General features: G+C 36.9%; 1 protein-coding gene across 3 annotated transcripts in view; it reads left to right on the top strand.

The window, feature by feature from the left end:
* The first annotated feature begins 4,154 nt into the window (after positions 1 to 4,154).
* The window catches only part of kdm5c (lysine (K)-specific demethylase 5C), a 34,296-nt gene continuing 20,981 nt past the window's right edge, over positions 4,155 to 17,469 (top strand). The window contains exons 1-8 of one of the 3 annotated variants that reach the window (XM_007234626.4): positions 4,155 to 4,735; positions 9,061 to 9,211; positions 9,561 to 9,638; positions 9,834 to 9,956; positions 10,250 to 10,420; positions 11,419 to 11,553; positions 14,495 to 14,551; positions 16,777 to 16,897. In XM_007234626.4, the coding sequence (XP_007234688.2) occupies positions 9,065 to 9,211; positions 9,561 to 9,638; positions 9,834 to 9,956; positions 10,250 to 10,420; positions 11,419 to 11,553; positions 14,495 to 14,551; positions 16,777 to 16,897 (832 nt within the window). In that variant the 5' untranslated portion in view covers positions 4,155 to 4,735; positions 9,061 to 9,064. Of the gene's footprint in view, positions 4,736 to 7,145; positions 7,165 to 9,060; positions 9,212 to 9,560; positions 9,639 to 9,833; positions 9,957 to 10,249; positions 10,421 to 11,418; positions 11,554 to 14,494; positions 14,552 to 16,776; positions 16,898 to 17,469 lie in introns of those variants that run through there. The other 2 variants (XM_049486276.1, XM_007234627.4) reach the window with 2 other exon arrangements.

Raw genomic sequence — 17,469 nt, 5'->3', positions numbered from 1 at the left:
CCAGTTGTGCTCTTTTGGGGCTCATTTACCTCATTAACCTTTTGTAGTATTTGACTCAATAATGCACAAATAAACATGATTTTTTTGACTTGTTACAGCTACCCTGCTTGTCCTCTCCTCTCACACAACCAGCAAGCTGATTGGCTCTTTTATTGGAGGAAAGGATCAGGCTTTTATCAAGCTCTATGTTTAGCGAAATCACATTCAAATTGAAGTCAGACTCTATGATGTAACTGTGGCTCAGCGTGGGCTTTTGGCCTGGTTCCAGTGTGAATCTAGGCCCGATTCTGTCCCAAACTTATGGCTCACATCCGGCCCGAGCTGTGCATGTTCCAACACCGCAGTTGCGTAAAGTATAATATGGGAAAAATCCTGCAGCGCATCTGAAAACACTCCGGTTTCTGAGTGTAATATGGTAACTGGCCCAAGCCGCTTGTGAGGCCCTCAGTTCTGTATGGCTGATGCTGAGTTTCAGCCGATTCTTCATGCAAACAGAACGAAAATATAAGCTTGGGAGTGAAATATAAGACTTAAAAGATAGATTAAAAGTTATGAAAAAGGGGTGATGTTGGGGGGGGGGGGCAGGATGAGCAGTTTCTCATTATCATTTAAAGGAACAGGCATTCAAACCTTTCATTCAGAACAAGGATGATTACACAGGGTACAGAGGCTTGAGGTAGTTTGACCAATGCACATCACAGATATTGTTCTTTAAGACCACAGGAAACTGCATTAATTAATTAAAACATTGTATAATAACAGTCAAATGAATAAATGCAAATTGTTTAAAATATTATTTTCAATTGTGATACTGGTAAGTCTATGTTGTATGTATATCTTAAATAAATCAGGTGTGTCAGGGCTGGAACTGATGACCTCTACCCTAGAATTTGAAGGTGAGTGTGCAGCATAAGCCCCTCCCTGTCTTCTTCTCTCTGATACACAATACACAATTTTCACTCTTAAATGTTTCAGATCATCAAACAAATTTAAATATTAGTCAAAGACAATGCAAGGAAACACAATGTTTTCATTATTAAGGGAGAAAATTTTCCAAACCTACATGGTCCTGTGTGGAAAAAGTGTTTGCCCCCTAAATCTAATAACTGGTTGGGCCACCCTTAGCAGCAACAATTGCAATCAAGCATTTGTGGTATCTTTTAGTGAGCCTTTCACAGCACTGTAAAGGAATTTTGGTCCACTTTTCTTTGCAGAATTGTTGTAATTCCTCTATATTGGAGGATTTTCCAGCATGAACCACCCTTTTAAGGTCATGCCACAGCATTTCAATAGAATTCAGGTCAGGACTGGGTGTGGCTAGAGAAATTGTGCAGACCAAACAATTTTTCACACAGGGTGAGTTTTGAAATATTTATGAGTGACAAACATGCAAAAAATATACTGGTTTTAAAACACCAAATCAAGCAATCTGCAATCTAATTGATGTGGCATCTTCATTTCCATTCAACAAACAGGAGCACACCTGAATCACCTTGTTTAATCTGTCAGCCAGTGTAAAAAACACACTGTGACATCTCCTGCTTGACTGGAATTAAAACATACATTGGCCATTCTGGATGAGAATGGGCACCCCTGGCATAGAGGTACACTTTACAATCAACTAAGGATGTGACAATATCATTAATACAGATATTAAACAATACAAGCCAAATAGTTTATTAGGGTTAATTAAGGGTTATTTGGACACTTTTTAAGCTTTTTTGGTGGAATAAGACAAAGAAATGATCAATTTCTGTAATATTGATTGTTATTAAATGTGCCTATCACCCCTTTATTCACCCTTTGTCCTAGGACCACACATAGAATCTTTATTTACCAAACACAAGATGCTCATTCGTGCATGCATAAGTTGCATAAATAATATGATTTGATTGAAGTGTAGACATGTGCTTTAACAGACATAGTGCAGTATGTGCACTTTGGTAGAAATCTAGATTCACCAGACCAAATTAATATCATACTGATGTTAAAAGGAATGAAGATGTGTGCAATATGTACGCAAAACTGTAGACATGTGTAACTACAATTTTAATTTTAGTAAAAAAGAAATTATAGATTTTTTGTGACTTTCTGGTTCCCAGCTGGACTTATATACAGGAGCCCCAGGGATATAATTGGTCCTGGTAATGTGACATTCTGATTTATTCTGATGCTTTATTCTAAATTCATGATGTTATTACTAGTGAATATTTTAGAATTTGATGTGAATCTCTAATTTGAGTTTTTAGTAGTAAAAATAAACAAGTTAGAGCTGGAGATAGTTATTCAGGTATTATTTTTGATGGACTGAAACCATACAGCAGTGTTCTATATTGCAGACTTCCAGTGGGACTTCACCAGAGATATAATATAGTAAGGAGGCAGAACTACTTCACTACTGTATTTAAGTACTGAAGCTGTATCTGTATCTACTGGAGTATTATTTTTTATCCTATTTCCAGTTTTACTTCACTACATATTTTGCATGAGTTTAATACTTTTACTCTGATACATTTTTTTATGTGCTGCTTTACTTGTTACTTGTTATAATGATAAAAATGTTACCAATCATTTCAAACCCACATTATCACTAAAGCCAGAGCGGTAGAAGCTCTGCACTGTCATCGGGTTTGATGAAGCTTCTCATCACTGAGCAAATCAAGAGATCAAGCTGATCTTATAAGAAGCTCCCATTCTGCATTTCACTCTAAAAACTGTCCACTGCTTTCTGTAATAACTACACTAATAACACAGTACTGTACTTTTACTTTCAGTACTTGAGTACTACATTATAGAATAAACTACTTGCAATACTTAAGTACAAAGAATGTTAAATACTTTAGTGCAGTGGTTCTCAAACTGCGGCACAGGTACCACGGGTGGTACTCAAAGTATCCCAAGGTGATACACTAGATGACCTCAATAAAATATTAAGGATTGAAATCTATAAAGTTTCCACCTGATTTTTTTTTTTCATTTATTTACAGATGTTTGTGTTCAACGCTTTACACGTTAAAACCTGTATATAACCTACACTTCAGGGGGGGCAAGTGCTCAGGGGGGAAAAGGGCACTTCTTTTTTTATGTGTATGTTACCTGGCTGGTGGGACAAGGCTATCTGTTGCCGTGCGTGCTGTGCTGAAGACTCGCTGAACTGAACTGCTGCTACAGCGCATCTAGCGTGCCACGTGACAGAGGAAGAGAAAGGTCGGGTGTGTGTGAGCTGATTTCAGGGCATTCTGTTTTCACTCGTTTTTAATCGCTCAGGTTTTCAAAAGATCATTTCAAACCGGCCTCAGTAAAATCTTGTTAATAATAATATTTAAAAAAAAAACAAAGTTTCAAAAGGGCACTTTGGTTGATAAAGGGCAGATGTCTATGTCTGCATGCCTCTGCTCAGAACTACAGTTTTATTATTATTAACATCAGTTTCATCGGCCCTAGAGTAAACCCCTGTGGAACACCATAAAATATGCTATATAAACCAACAATCACCAACAGTTCAGTACAGTCATAAATAATTAAGGTAGTAAACACTATAATTTACTGCTTGGCTCACTTGTTGTTTTCCTCTGTCTACATCCTGATTCTGAGATTCTTAGTAAAAATACTGTATTAACCAGAAACAATAATTATTCAATCAACAACTTAATATAGTAACTTACAGACTGCAAAAGCGGACAAGCTCCACACAACAGGTGAAGTACAGCTGGCAAAAATATTTTGCTTCCTCTTGACAGAAAATCAAGAGCTATTTCTCTAATATTAGAAGTGTAAGCAACAGTAAAGTAGTAACTAATGTCACCAAATGACTAAAAACCAAAGTAGTAAAAAAAGAATAAATATCATGAGAAAATAAAAACATTCATTAAAGCACATTGTGCTTAAACGTAAAAAAAAAAAGGTTTATAAAACTCTTCCTCCGCTGGGGGCCGCTGTCCTCTTTCCTTCCTTCACTGACCATCTGCGCAAATCTTAACTCGTCGGAACTACTTCCCTCAAAGTGAGACGTGCAATCCTTGCTGGTATTACTCCGCGTCGTTTCCCTACATCACTCCATCTAACCTACCTGCACTGCAAGTAGCGTTCACATATATATCGTTGTGCGGTGCCAGCCATAATCCGTGTGTTTATTGTAAGCGTTTGTGTAAGTCTACGTTTTGCGCGAAAGCGGCTGCACAGTTCAATAGAGGCGTTTTTAAAGATAGATAAGTTGGCGGACTATTTTATACGTAACTCGCAGGCGGAGGGATGAAACAACGGCGTGTCCATGCGACCGAATGGGTTTCCTCAGCTTTGATCGATGGGTCTTGAGGGGTTGTGCTTAGGCTGTGATGAAAAACCCAAAATGGCGTGTAGCTTAGACAGGATGAACGGGGGCTAGTTCTCGAAAGGAAAAAACTGACCACTACGACGTGCTGGAACTTGTTTATGTGCCCGGTTGAATAGCAAAAGTGTTACTCTGGTGAAACGGATACGAGAAAAGCAGCAGCTCAGCGAATGTTGTGTACCAGCACCGCCGCGGAGAGCCGGAGCGCTGGGATGGGCTGACAGCGCGGAGGCCGCAGATGTACAGCCGCCCTGAGAGCGACCCACAGCCGAACAATAGAGTCTGTGATCAGCCGAGACAGTGACACGGCCTGGACTGTGTGCCCCTCACTAAAACTGGGTCGATATTCTCCCCGAATCAACACCAGAACGCGCTTGAAGACGTGCACAGAGCAAGTGGCGGAGTGTAAGATCATGTGGCCACACAATTATATGTTGTAACGACATAACCTTAAAGCTTGCTGAGTTTACTGAGCTCATTAACCCCTAATATCATTTAGCCTCACTGATTCTGCCGCAGCAGTCCACGGCCTGGTAGAGCATGTAGCTAACCTCACGGTGACAATGTTCTGCTAGCTTTTTTTTGCTCTGAATTTAAATGGCTAGATAATTCGACCACTTTATGGCTGAAGCTGCCTGATTGACAAGTGTTTTTATTAATATGATACTCAGACATTCAGTGTTTTTATAAATTGAGTTAAGTTGTTGTAACTGGAACACATTAACTCTTAAGCAGAGTTAACCAAACCTAGCTAAAACTCGGTTACACATTCAGTATAAACCTAACATAACTGGCTAACTAAGTTTATTTTGTATAAACTTATTTTTAGTTCACCAATTAGTCTAAACACGTTGTGTTTCATTTAAACCCATCAGGTTTGTTCATAGTTTAATAATTATCATATTTAGTTAGCTAGCTAACTAGTTAAATAACTAAGTTAAGCTGGTTTAAGTTTTTCTAGGTTAATATATAGTTAAGTGATTTGTACTTCAAATTGTTTATAGCTAAGTTAGATATCTAACTACTTGGCCTGCTGTCTTTCTATGTGTAACCTTATATGTATATTGGGTTTATATTGTGCTGTGTTTTTTATTTCTAGAGAAACTTAGCTAACCTAACGGTTGTCTTTTATCCAGTCTATCTTGGCTAAGTCGAGGCCTTCTGTGTGTTTGAACAGATCTCGTGTTTTGTTACTTTTATTGCTGGATAACTGAGCTGATCTAACTTACATAGTAAGGTTAGCCAACATTACTAGCAGCTAAACTAACCTAGATAACAAGGTTAGAATAAGTAGCCATTGGTGGTCAAACAGGGCTGTTCATTTTTAGCTTTATTTGCTATGTATTGGTCTAGTTATCATACAAGCCAGATATGTTACTATCTAAGTTAGCTGACATTGGTCGTAACACGGCGAAAAAGTTAACTAAGTTCAGCTAACTAGTGATGGTAACCCAGCTAACTACTAATTTAGAGAGCTGGCTACTTAACTGGTTAACTATTTGTTTGTAGATCACTAGGTTAACGATTATTAAGAAGTCAGATAGCTTGTTAGCTAGCTAAGATAGCTGGCCTATGCATAATCCAGGTAGCTGGCTCAGACTAATTTTAGCTAGCTACATGCTAGCTAGCAATCTCTTTAACTACTGCGCTACTGAATTGGCGTTAGCTGCCCAGCCGACGCTAGCTAAGCTAAGCTAAGGCTAAACTGTTTTGATAACAAACGTAGGTTAGCTAGGCTAGCTAACTATAGCTAGCTTTGTTTTGAGCATGAGGTAACGTTAAAGGTAGATAGGTTACTTGGTCAGACGTCAAAAATGAACCTCCTTTATATGATCAAATTATTTAATACTTTTTTAGACTTTAGATAATGTTTTTGAGTCCCGAATAAAATAGCTAAGCTAGCTAGCATTTTTATTGTAGCTCGTGGACTTTTGTGAACAGGCAGTTTGTGTACGTAAGCCGTTTCATCGAGACGAATCGTGTCAGCTAGTTAACCAAACACCAATCACACAGTGTCATCCGTTGTTCTATATTGTGGTATTCTGTCTACTATTCGAAGGAATTATACATTTTCTTAGTGATTTAGGAGCTGAAGGTAGATTTACAAGTTTTTAGATATCCTCCAATGTTGGCTCAGTTATCTTTGTTTGAAGATGGGGCCTTTAAAAGGACTTGGTAACCCCCCCCCCCCTCCTTTTTATCATTTTTGCTTAGTTCCATAAATAAATCTCTGTAAGTAATATAAATAAGTACAATAGTACGGGTGACCTTTTGTTGCAGGGTTAAGTAAAACAGGTCGTGGCTCCGACAATAGGTGTCAGTGGAGTTGTTGTGCCTCCATGTTTATTAATACTGTCTTGCTGTAGAGCTGTATGTTATACTGAAATGTAGCTTAACATATTAAGGTGAATGTTCATTTGTCAATGGGGTAAAAAGCTATTTTTGTTCTGTAGCCTACTGACACTGTTTCAACTGACCTAATTTGTTGAATATCTCAAAACGTGGGAAAACAAGCCCCTCTCACTTCATTTAAAGGTAACACTGAATGTCTCAGAAGGTTAAGAGGAAATGAAAACGTTGACGTATGATGTATGTGTGGAAAGCAAATTTTTCAGTGAGATCATAGGTTGTTAGTTTTGATATTTAACCTGGAAATTCAGACTTCTTCACAGTAAATGTTCACAGTTAAAGAAATAATAATGTTGATTTGATTAAAATCTGCTGGTTTTAAACATCCGTGCTGTGTCTAGCCTAAACACTACCTGAGGAAGTGATGGCAGCCTGTTGTTCAGAATTGAATCTGCGTGGGGTAGTTTTATAAGGAATATTCAGAGGTAAAGGTACATACTTTTTATTTAGTAGAGAATTAGTTGTAAATTTGCCTGTGCATGGAATTTATTTTAATTGTTGTCTAGTTTGAGATTGTCTGTTTAAAGTAAGGTAAAGTTATGACATTTGTTTGTTTGTATTATTACAGTACTTTTGTTTGTAAGCTCTGTGAAATGGCCTGCTGTTGGGGATAAACACGATTTTGCCTTTAACAATACTGTGTAGGGGTGGGTTCCTGTAATGTGTTTAAACTTAGATGTAGACTACACAGACTTCTGAATGGTGATTGAAAGTAAAATATGTTACAGGAAGGTGTTGTTACAGTAATGGAATTTCCAGCTTCCATACAATTGATCAACATATCAGTATCCAGTGCTGTTTGTTTAATTGTCTTATGCTGAACAGATTGTCTTATGATAAACATAAAACAGAATATCTCAAACACCATCCAATAGTAGACCAGAAATGAGCAACAGGGCTTTAAATTAGGGCTCTTAACATTTAAAGCATTAACGCATGTAGTTGATCTGGAAACTTTAGCGTGTCATTTTTTTAAACGTGAAACAGACTGCTGATGCATTAGCAGTTTTATTTAGTAAAATTAATTTTAATAGATTTTACTGTAATTTAGAAGTTAGACTCCTTTTTATTTATACGTTAGTTGTATCCATGATTCCGTACAGAAAATGTAAAGACATTAATGTAGTCAAATTAAAAAGCTGTTAGATAAATGTTTAGTTTTGATAGGTCTTCATTGTTGACAAAAGTTCAGTCTAGCCTCGGTCCTGTTTAGTCACTGATTCTAAGTAAATCATTGCTTTGAAAAAAAAATGGAATTGGACATAGGGGTGTGCCATATCGTATCGTAAGTGATAATATCGCCAAAAATTTTTAATCTCGTGAACAATATTATACCCTAGAATATCGTGCTGTATCATCCACCCTTAATTATCACATCAGGATATTATTTTTTGCGGTAATTTCCCATTATTTATCTGCTAGAAAGAGATTACATCTGTTCAGTAACACTTATTTTACTTTAATCCTGGATATAAGTAGATATTTTAAATGTATTATTAGTATCATGAAATCTTTTTTTAATATCTGTTAGCCATATCATATTGCATGCAATAATAAAATTCTAAATAATTTTTTCGAGTTCAGTATTTTGTCATATCTCCAAAAATATTGTTATCGTGAAAATACCATGAAATATCGTGATATTATTTTACAGCCGTATCGTCCACCCCTAATTGGACATGCTTGGATTAGACAGATTTTCTTTTACGTGTTTGTATTTTCAAATTTTTATGCATTCTTACATTACATATAAATTCAACTCCAAGTACACTAAGTAATGTGTTACAGTGTACAGATTAATGTTTGTGTAATGCTAATCCACATGACTACATGTAGTTAAGATTTCTATGTTTTACAGGTATTTATAAATTGGTGCCTGCATCCTCATACACTTTATGTAGAAAAGGTTGTGCAAATGTACATACACAGCTTGTGTAGCCCCTGTGCTCTCCATACATACAGTGGGACTTAATTGATTATCCAGCCTCCTGACTCCATTTAGTGCTTTGTTGCTGAATGCAATAATCTCTCACATCAATGCTCCAAAATCTAGTAAAAAGTCATTCCTGGAGAGTAAACACAATGACTTGATAGCAATAGCATGACAATTAAAAAAAAATCCCCTTGACTTCAAAAGAAACAACAAATGATTGAAAGTTGTTACAAAATCAAGGTTTTTAACATCCTCAGTAGCTGACAGGCCTAAAAAAAACACAAAAAAATATTTTATTGACAGTAGAGGCTGTGATATAAACTGATATGCATAAGCAATTGAAACATGTTTACTGATGCTTTTCATTTTTTCCTTAACTTGTTTACAGAGCAATGGAGGGAGGGGAAGAGTTTGTTCCACCTCCGGAATGTCCAGTGTTTGAGCCGTCATGGGAGGAGTTTGCAGATCCACTTGGTTACATCGCCAAGATCCGTCCAATTGCAGAGAAGTCTGGGATATGCAAGATTCGCCCTCCTCCAGTAAGAGTCATGTTTTGGTCATCTTGGTAAACTTTGTGCTGATAGAAGTTGCATGACCAGTAATGCATTTACTGCAGGGTGTGTTTTGTTTTTGTTTAAAAACCCACACTTGGCTTTTTCATTTGTCATGACTAAACAAGTGGTTACACAAAAAACACTTTAGTTAATGCTACGTTAGTGAAATTTAGACTCTAATCGCAGCAGCTGTGTATTTTTTTTGTGTTGCAAACTTATGTGGTGCTTTAAAAATGTTGTCCGTGTGGATATGCATCTCAGAAGACAAAAGGCAAGAGTTAACAGCTGTGTTATTATTCTGATCTGTTTCGCTCTTTTCTTTTTCCTTTCAAAGGACTGGCAGCCACCTTTTGCTGTGGAGGTGGATAATTTCCGCTTCACTCCTCGAATACAGAGACTTAATGAACTGGAGGTGTGTGTTGTAGCAGCTCTTGTTTTTATCCAGTACACTAATCACATTAGGCACCACCCACATAAATAGCCCTCACCAGTGTTTACCATGTGTTATGCCATGTCAGTTCATGCATGTTGTGTGTAGTGATCCTTTATTGTTTTTGTTTAACACACTTCAGAATTACGATAAAATTCTCTTTGTTTGCGTTATCAGGCTGAGACGAGAGTAAAGCTGAATTATCTGGACCGAATTGCCAAGTTCTGGGAGATTCAAGGTTCATCTCTCAAAATCCCCAACATAGAACGACGCATTCTAGACCTTTTCAGCTTGGCTAAGGTACTCGTGGTATAATTTGAAATAATACTGCACTCTGGATCAGAATGTTTGACTTTCTTCTTTAATTCTCGTAATAGATTGATGGATTGATTGAGCTTTTTCTTATTATGTTGCATTTATAAAGCCAAAATTCTCTAAAAGCAGTGTATACTTAAATGCATTTTTTATGACTTAAATGTTTGTATGAACCAAGGTGTTGAACAGTCTCAATACCCAATGAAGGAATCGTGGATCTTGTATTTTGTCTGTTCATTTGCTTTTTTGTTCTGAGCTCTATTGTTGTTATGTTGCAGATTGTGACTGAGGAGGGTGGCTTTGAGACAGTCTGCAAAGAGAGGCGATGGGCTCGAGTGGCTCAGAAGCTTGGTTACCCACCAGGCAAAAACATTGGCTCACTCCTGAGGTCGCACTATGAGAGGATTGTCTATCCTTTTGAGATGTTCCAGTCTGGTGCCAGCTTACCGGTACAAGTTAATCTTTTATATTTCTACTGATATCTGTCATGGGGAGATATTTAGCATTAAGTCTAGATGCAGCCTTAGTTCCTGGTCACTTTGTGACCACTATCTGTACTGTACTGTACTGTACTGTATCTAAACTCTTTCTATGTGTTTAGACAAAATAGAAAAAGAAATAGAATAAAATTTGTGTATTGCTTAGCCATTATTACAAGGGATGATTATTACAAGATTAATTTTTGTTCTGTTTTGTCCCAAAGTCATTTGATTTTGAAAATCTGCCGTGACAGAGTCCTGATCCGATACTTTGGCAGTACAGTAAAAAAAAAAAAAAAAGATCTGGATCTGGATATTTTCCACCCAAATCCGATCCTTTGAAAATTTCTGGTCATATGATTGGGTCGGGGACATCCCTAATTATCATTGGTATTTTTGATTTACTGGGAGGAGGTTTGGTTGTAAACAATTAGCTTTGTGTATTTTAATAAATCCAACTTGATTGTGTGTACACTTGTATTTTTAAGTGGTTTGGCCTGATTCACATATAATCCTGACACTTAAGATGCATAACGTGACCGGATGTGAACAGTGTTTGTGCTACTCACACATGCAGCACTTAAACAATAATTTACTGCAATGCAGGCATTGCTACTTGCTCTATAACCCCAGATGAACTGCTTATTTTTTTTCTTCTGAATCGTGTAAAATCACTATAACTATTGGGATGGTTTAACAATAAGTTTAAGATATACTAAATACCTACAAGTGTTTTAAGTATAGTTATAAGGTTGTATTTGCTACTTTAAATCCAGTTAAACAGCACTTAACTGCGCTCTTTGAAATGATGCATGCAGATAGTTGATCAGTGATGATAAATACTGATCGATATTGACCAGCATTTTAGACAAGCACTGGTGTAATGTATTGTAATAATGGTATGCATGGAAAGAATAATGGAAGTCAGTGTTTTTTTAAGTGTTTATATTTGTATGTCTTGTGTGCAGCCATGTAAGCCTAGGCCTTATGATAGTGACGATGTGGACAAAGAGTATAAGCCACACTCCATCCCCCTCCGCCAGTCAGTGCAGCCCTCCAAGATGAGCAGTTACGGACGAAGAGCCAATCGCCTGCAGCCTGAGGTGAGTGGCGTGTGTGGTCAGCGTTGGTTATCATGGGATGAGGTATATGCACAAAAACTTTAGATGGGTCACATGGAAAGCAAAAGTTTCACCATCCATTAATTTGGAAGTCATTAAGAACCTGTTTCCCATGTTTCAGAGAATTTTTGTTTTGGTGCAGGAATCCTGACTTTCTTCTAAAATTTAAAGTACCACATAACACATGACAATCCCTCATTTTGTTTTTCTTAAAAAGTACTAAATACATGTTCAGGGTGTTATTTAACCATGGGAAACTATAGTGTTAAATGTGTCAGTGATGTGATTGTGTAGACAATGTACAGGCAAGTGAAATACCCAAAATAATGCCAGTAAGGCCAATAATGGCTTTGTTGTAACCGGTTCAACCAGTATGTATCTCCCAAAAGTAAATATTGTGCTGATGGTCTTTTAAAAAAAACAAAAACAAAAAAAACCTTTAAAATTCTGCTCTTTCCTTAAACAATAACAGTGTTTAATAGGCCCTTTTAAATAATTCAACATAAGCAAAACGTTTAATCATTCACAAATTTAGTTTGGTTTAGTTTAGTTTATGTCTATAAATATGTTCACAAGAATGCAGCCTGCCTCTTATTCTGAATGTTTTGTAAGTATAAATGTGTTTTAACTAAAAGAATTAAAAAAAAAAAAAGTTTCCATCCACAGTGGATTCCTGTCTGCGTTTGTCCAATCAGCGCTCAGGATACATGCCCCAGCATGCTTTGCAGCTTGTGTCGCCATGCTTTCAAAATGCATCTCCGCTTTCTGTTCCATTGCTCTCTTGGTTGTGCCCATTACTGCTGCACTCTTCTCTTGCATTTCTGTTCCCTGCTCTCTTCATGTGCACACATGAACCTTTTTTTTTTTTTTTTTTTTTCTTCTTCCTGACTGCCTCTGCCCCAATTATAAATCAATTCCATGTCACTTTATACTTGTCCACCCATTTGGCCTTAATTTAAGACTTTTCATATCACCTTAATCTTAGTATTAAGTCCTTAGTCTCATCTTTTAGTGTCAGTGTTGCATAGTGTGAATTTTGTTACAGCCTTATGGTTTGTGGTGTTTTTTATTTTTATTTGCCTGCCTAGTAAATTGATTGATAGATTTCTTATTTAATGTGTTTTAATCAACATTGACCCCTTTAACAAAAGAAAAATGATGCTTGGTTCTTTGCCTTAACCTCTTAAATCCTAGGCTTATTAATCAGTTATTACTCTTGATTGATAGTGCATATTGTAAACTGTTTTTAATTGGTAACAGTTTGTGTAGTTCCACTGGTTTCTATTTTAGGACCTATAGGACCTATAATTATGGGTCTAAATGATGAAATTTCTTAAATCGAATAAACATTTTGTTATACATAATCATTTTTGATTCATGTGTAACTGAGACTTTGGCTGTGTTTAGACTGCCAGCCCAAATCTCTGATTTGCCAAATCTGATTTTTGGCATATCACGATTATGTCCAGAATGATTTTTAATAGTCTGGACTGCCAGAAACCACATGAAATTTAATTTGATGTGGTTTAAAATGTGATTACATTACATCAGATTTGTACAGCTGTGTCTCAGTCTGGACACTCTTGCTTCTCATATTAGACTTCAGAATGTTTTGGAAAGTTTATTGTTTTTCTCCAGCAACCCATGCAGATACGTTTGGGTTTTCCAGACTAGGGGAAAATAATATTCAATATTTAGGCCATTTTTGCAGTGAATATATTCTTGCTGATATGACATAACATTTGAAAATAATACATTTAAGAATAGACTAACATAACAAAAGGAATATTGCTTTTTATTTGGCGATATTATTGCAAATTATATAAAAAAAAGGACACCCCTAATTAATATTTTCACCAAATTGTAACAGAAATCAAAGATCCAACATTATACCATGATGATGATAATACATGCCATATATCCAGGACTTAAGTGAAATAATTGATACTGGACAGATACTTTTATAATCTGCCTCTTGAAGATATTTAATGGGAATTGAGAACAGTGTGAGTTTTGCTTTTGCTACAAACAGAAAAAAAAAATCTAAATCATGTGGCCCATACGGCCTTAAAATAATATCACAGACTTTCAGGGTATTTTTGTGATAACTATATTCAAAAGTGTTCACGGTACATTATGGCACACAATTCAGATCTAAGTACTTGCAAACAGCGGTGTGGATAGTCATCTTAACAGGTCTGAGGAATCACATGTAACAGAACAGAATTGAGGATCACATCTAATTTGCCTGCAGTTTGATCATAACTTCAGGTTTAATGCTTCAGCAGAAGCATTACTTCCCCTAAAACACCAGTCGGGCACTGGATGGAAACAAATGTTTAGCTGCACACAATTTAAATTTAGGGCAGAATAAACTAAGCATGTCCAAAAAAAATAATGCGCTCAATCAAATCTGAAGTGGAAATATTGCAGATTTTGCAGTATAAATGCAATAGTTTTTGAAACTTGTGAAAGATACATGCTGCAGGCTTTGGATTTCTTTATCTTCTTAAAACCCACATCAGGTAATGTCTGTCTTTCCTCTCCACAACATTTAAACAACAGAACATCACTGGATCGGGTCTAACAAAGCTTATACTCGGTTCAATAAAATGTCCTGATTTTTCTTAAAACCGAACATCAACTGTAATTAAACTAATTGGATTTTTAGTAGGTTTATTAATATATCAAGTAATATATCCTATCATATTTCGGTATGCAGTGTCCATATATAAACCCTACATAAACACACTTTTTATTTATTTATTTTTTTCAATTCTGTCACACTCCCTGTCTCTTCCTATTACTGTCAATTCATTGATTTATTGTATGTATTTTATTTATTTCATTTTTTTTCTCTTCGTGGTCGCTCTCTCTTTGTCTTTGGAGTCCATTTTGTTCTGGTTGTTGTCTCCCCATGCAGGGTCCAGAGGATCCAACCCACCACCCTCTTACCACTGGCTCTCAACACATCTCCTCGGTACTGCCTCTCGCTCGCGCTCTCTTTCCTTTCTTTTCACTCTCTCTTAATTTTTTTTAAACAACTTATTCACATTAACACCTCTCCTCAAGCTTTCTCTCACACACATTCACTCTCCTGTCTCTCACTTTCACTGGTGTGTAATACTTGTTCAGTCTCGTTCTCTGTCCTGTCTGTATTGGCCTATCTTTGTTGCTAATGTCTATTGTGAAACTGTAATCTTCCCTGCATCTTTGTGCCTCATTGTTCTCCTCAGCTTGCATTCTAACAAAATTTAGCTATAAAATGCTACTTTTGCGCTCGTCTTGTCATGTGCATAACAAACTGCTAGCTTGCTTCGGTTTCCTCTCAGATGGCGACACATCTTATTGGTGCTCGTGGTTTGGGCTTCTTACTGCTGCTAATAACATCACTTTTGGTGTGCTCTTTGGGTATTTCTGCTGTTTCAGTTTCCTAATGCTCTTACTCCTCAGCTTGGCTGCTGCTTTTCCTGCGCTCGCTGTGTTTTACATGTGTAATTGCAACAGAAGGTCTCATGTCAGAGTGCTGCAGTCAGTGCTCAGCTTGTTATGCAAGGCTATTATGTTAATTGTAAGTGTAAGGTAGGGTATTCTCTTTAATAAGCAAGGAGTGTATGCAGTATTTCAGTGATTAAGCCAGGGGTGGGCAATATGATTGATTTATATGTTCAATGTTTTGGTGTTAATTTAGTTTCATGGTGGTTTTTCATTTTCTTGAATAGATATTAAGTTTAAGTAATCAGTTAAAAGGATGCCACAAAAATGCATTTATTTTGTTTTAAGATCTTTTTACATTTTTGATGTAGAAATACTAAGTGTGTAACTTTCAGGGTAGTGTAAATGCTTAAATTCCTCTTGATTGTTTATAACCCTGTTAGTTTATCTCAAAAACAAATCTCAAAATGGCTGATTTTATGGCGACAGAATTTTTTTTTTTTTGCGCTTGTTTAAACTGTTTCAAAGTTTTTTTCTGAATAGTGTTGATTTAGAGATGGGAAGATCAATCAGAGATGCATCACAAATGGCTTTTTTTTTCTGCCAAAATATGCAATCGTTCAATATTCCTTTGATTTAGCCGATCCAATTCGGATTGATAAGGTTACCACTGCAGCTCTGCTGTGTGAATCACTGTTGGGGCCGTTTTTGTTCAAGGAAGTCACCGTTCCTTGTCCAGCTGTTGGATGGAACTCCACAGCTTGAGCACACGTGCCAATACTCGCACTAGGAACCCCACATTCCTACAGCTTGCAGCAAGTCTTGCTCATCAGCTCAGTCAGTCTTGACGTTTTTTACAGTTTCTACACATCATATGTGTAGGATAAATTCACCTCGTGGTGGAAGATAAAAGATAATAACCCCACTATGCCAATGGCATTAATATGGCATTTGGCCCTGCCCAGAATCAGGATCGGAGATTGGCTGGACGAGCTGCAATACAAACTTTGATCACAATTAGCCCCTAAAACACTGATTGGTCCATTTCTAGTGTTGATGTCCTCTTGTATCATCCTCTTAGCATGATATGCTGTTGCCAAATTGAAAAGATCTAAATGCATCTGTTTAGCTTTTATCTTTGCCTCCACTCGCTTCCTCGTGTTTGCTATTTTTAAGTGGGTTAACTTAACTTCTGATGTGTGAAAAAGAACAAGTGACTGTTAGCTTTAACTTTTTGTCTAGGATGGATCCATATTTGCTCCGTTTAGCTTTTGCTTTATTGCATGAAGAGTAACAGCTTCTCGGCTGTTGGGTGCATAAGAAAAGCTTCCGTCACTAAGACCGGTTCATGTAGGTGTTTCAAAATCTATTGTCAAGAGTTTGAAGGAGATGTACTGCTTTCCAGTATCTCCAGTAACACTACAATATTGCCCTGCCACATTTCCTGTTTTGCCAGGTTTGACAAGGGCTCACAGTAATGGGTTGGCTGGTGTAAATAAACAAGAACCCTTTTGTAACAGATTTGGAACTGGCCCATATCCTGCCGTTTTGGTCATGCAGGATTTATTTTAAATGAGGACACAGCAATGTTGTTGTGTGCTGTTGAAATGTTCTTGAATCATATTGTCCACCCATACTTAAGCAGTTATTGGCTCAAGTAATATTAGTCTTAGCTAGCTTAGCTTTAACTGTTAGCATTAGAAATCAGGGAGACGTGCCTCCAGAACCCACGTTGGAGTTGACCATTGATCGTTGATCTCTGGCTTTCAGCCTGAGCCCACTGAGGAGGACATAGAGAAGAATCCTGAGCTCAAGAAGTTACAGATCTATGGAGCAGGACCCAAGATGATGGGCCTCGGTTTGGTAGCTCGGGACAAGGCCAGGAAAAAAGGTATCTGAGTTTGTTACATTGAGCCCTGAGCAGTATTTTGCATATAGGTAAATGTCATAAATGTGTTCTGTGTGTCAGACTCAGCCTAGGCTTTATATATACAGCTCTGGAAAAAATGAGAGACCACTTAAAAATGATGAGTTTCTTTGATTTTACCAAATTGAAAACCTCTGAAATATAATCAAGCTGAACTGCTTGATCTTTTGCACCGTTAGTGGCATAAAAAAGCAGTGTGTAAGACTGGTGGAGGAGAACATGCCAAGATGCATTAAACTTGTGATGTAAAACCAGGGTTATTCCACCAAATATTGATCCCTGAACTCTTAAAACTTTATAAATATGAACTTGTTTTCTTTTCATTGTTTCAGGTTTGAAAGCTCTGCACATTTTTTATTTCAGCAAATTCTCATTTTCTAAATGACAATATGTTTATGTGGAATTTGGGAGTAGTTTGTGGAATAAAACAACAATGTTCATTTTATTCAAACATATACCTACAAATAGTAAAATCAGAGAAACTGATACAGAACTACAGTGGTCTCTTAATTGTTTCCAGAGAACAATTAATATAA

Source organism: Astyanax mexicanus, chromosome 12 (assembly GCF_023375975.1).
Source record: "Astyanax mexicanus isolate ESR-SI-001 chromosome 12, AstMex3_surface, whole genome shotgun sequence".
Taxonomy (NCBI): domain Eukaryota; kingdom Metazoa; phylum Chordata; class Actinopteri; order Characiformes; family Acestrorhamphidae; genus Astyanax; species Astyanax mexicanus.
The sequence above is the reverse complement of the archived record's forward strand: the minus strand, read 5'-3'. Positions and strand labels throughout refer to the sequence as shown.